Source organism: Aplysia californica, unplaced genomic scaffold, assembly GCF_000002075.1.
Source record: "Aplysia californica isolate F4 #8 unplaced genomic scaffold, AplCal3.0 scaffold00877, whole genome shotgun sequence".
Lineage (NCBI taxonomy): Eukaryota > Metazoa > Mollusca > Gastropoda > Aplysiida > Aplysiidae > Aplysia > Aplysia californica.
The window spans coordinates 240,076-241,212 of NW_004798147.1; the positions used below are offsets into that span (position 1 = coordinate 240,076).

The following is a 1,137-nucleotide window of genomic DNA, read 5'->3' on the forward strand; positions in this document are numbered from 1 at the left end:
TATATATATGTTTCATGTATATCGTCACTGCAGTTTGTACGAATGAATTCTTTTATCTATCTGCTCTCTCTTCATTTGAAAGAAGTCATTTACTGTTAGTTGAGAACTGAAATTCTGATCTGAGTGTGAGAAGCGAGTGTGAGCTCACAATCCACGGGACAACAAGCGCTGTTGCTGAGAATACCACCCAGATGGTACCTCACAATGGCTCTCCTCATGAAGCTTTCAGCTACTCTCTATTGTTTAGGGAACAATCTGGTCACGAGCTCACATAGCATTCTTCTTCTTTCAGAACAGTCGTCGACCGTAAGGGGTTTAGAGTGCAAACTGCATGCAAGTGAGAGGCGGCTGGGCATAATAATTAATTATATAATAAAGCAGAATAAATGTAGCTATTTTCTACGCTTTTTTTTAGTTGAGATAATTTAGGAGGCGGGCTTTCAACCCTGCCGTCCAGGTCCTACCCCGGGCGGAGAGAGATACAACATACCAGAAGATTGAGATGCTCGATAATAATTTTCTCCCCACTAAGGAATTGAACCCGGGTCTCCTGAGTGCGACAGCGAAGTGCCTAACCGCTACACCACAGATATCGATAATAAATTTACTAACCTATTAAGTTATAACTATTATTTCAATACGTCATGAATTCATTGGATTAGAAGTTCCTCTCTACAGGTTACTTTGCATCTCTTTTTGTGCTCTAATTAAGATACCCCCCCCCCCATAAACTTAAGTTTATATCTTTAAGTTTAACAGCTTTGGTATACATCTACTTTTTAAAACCTCTTTCAGACGATGCTTTCCAAGTTCGCTCTACATCAATCAAGTGGACTCACGTCAAGGCAGAAGTAAGATTCTTGAAAGCATGGCTCTGATTTGAGAGAGTGTTCAGTACAAACTTATCACCTTACGGTTGTTCTTCAATTCTTGATGGTCGTCATCCAAATCACAGACGAAAAGAGCAACAATCGGAAGACATTATCCAGCCATCAGTCATGCCGCGAGACCCGACTGGACTCACGTCTGCTGCCAGCCGCGAGAGCCGGAAGTCACTGCCAGTTCCGGTGTTGAGAAGCGAGAAGACAGCTCTGGCCAGATTGTCCGTGAGTATCACAATGTGTTTTTTTCTCTCCC

General features: G+C 42.4%; 1 protein-coding gene across 1 annotated transcript in view; it reads left to right on the plus strand.

Annotated features, from left to right (window-relative positions):
- LOC106013420 overlaps positions 1–1,106 on the plus strand; it is a gene marked incomplete at its 3' end in the record, with an annotated part of 12,924 nt that extends 11,818 nt beyond the window's left edge. Inside the window, 1 exon segment of the mRNA XM_013089113.2 lies at positions 796–1,106. Within this exon segment, the coding sequence (XP_012944567.1) occupies positions 999–1,106 (108 nt within the window).
- Positions 1,107–1,137: the final 31 nt, after the last annotated feature.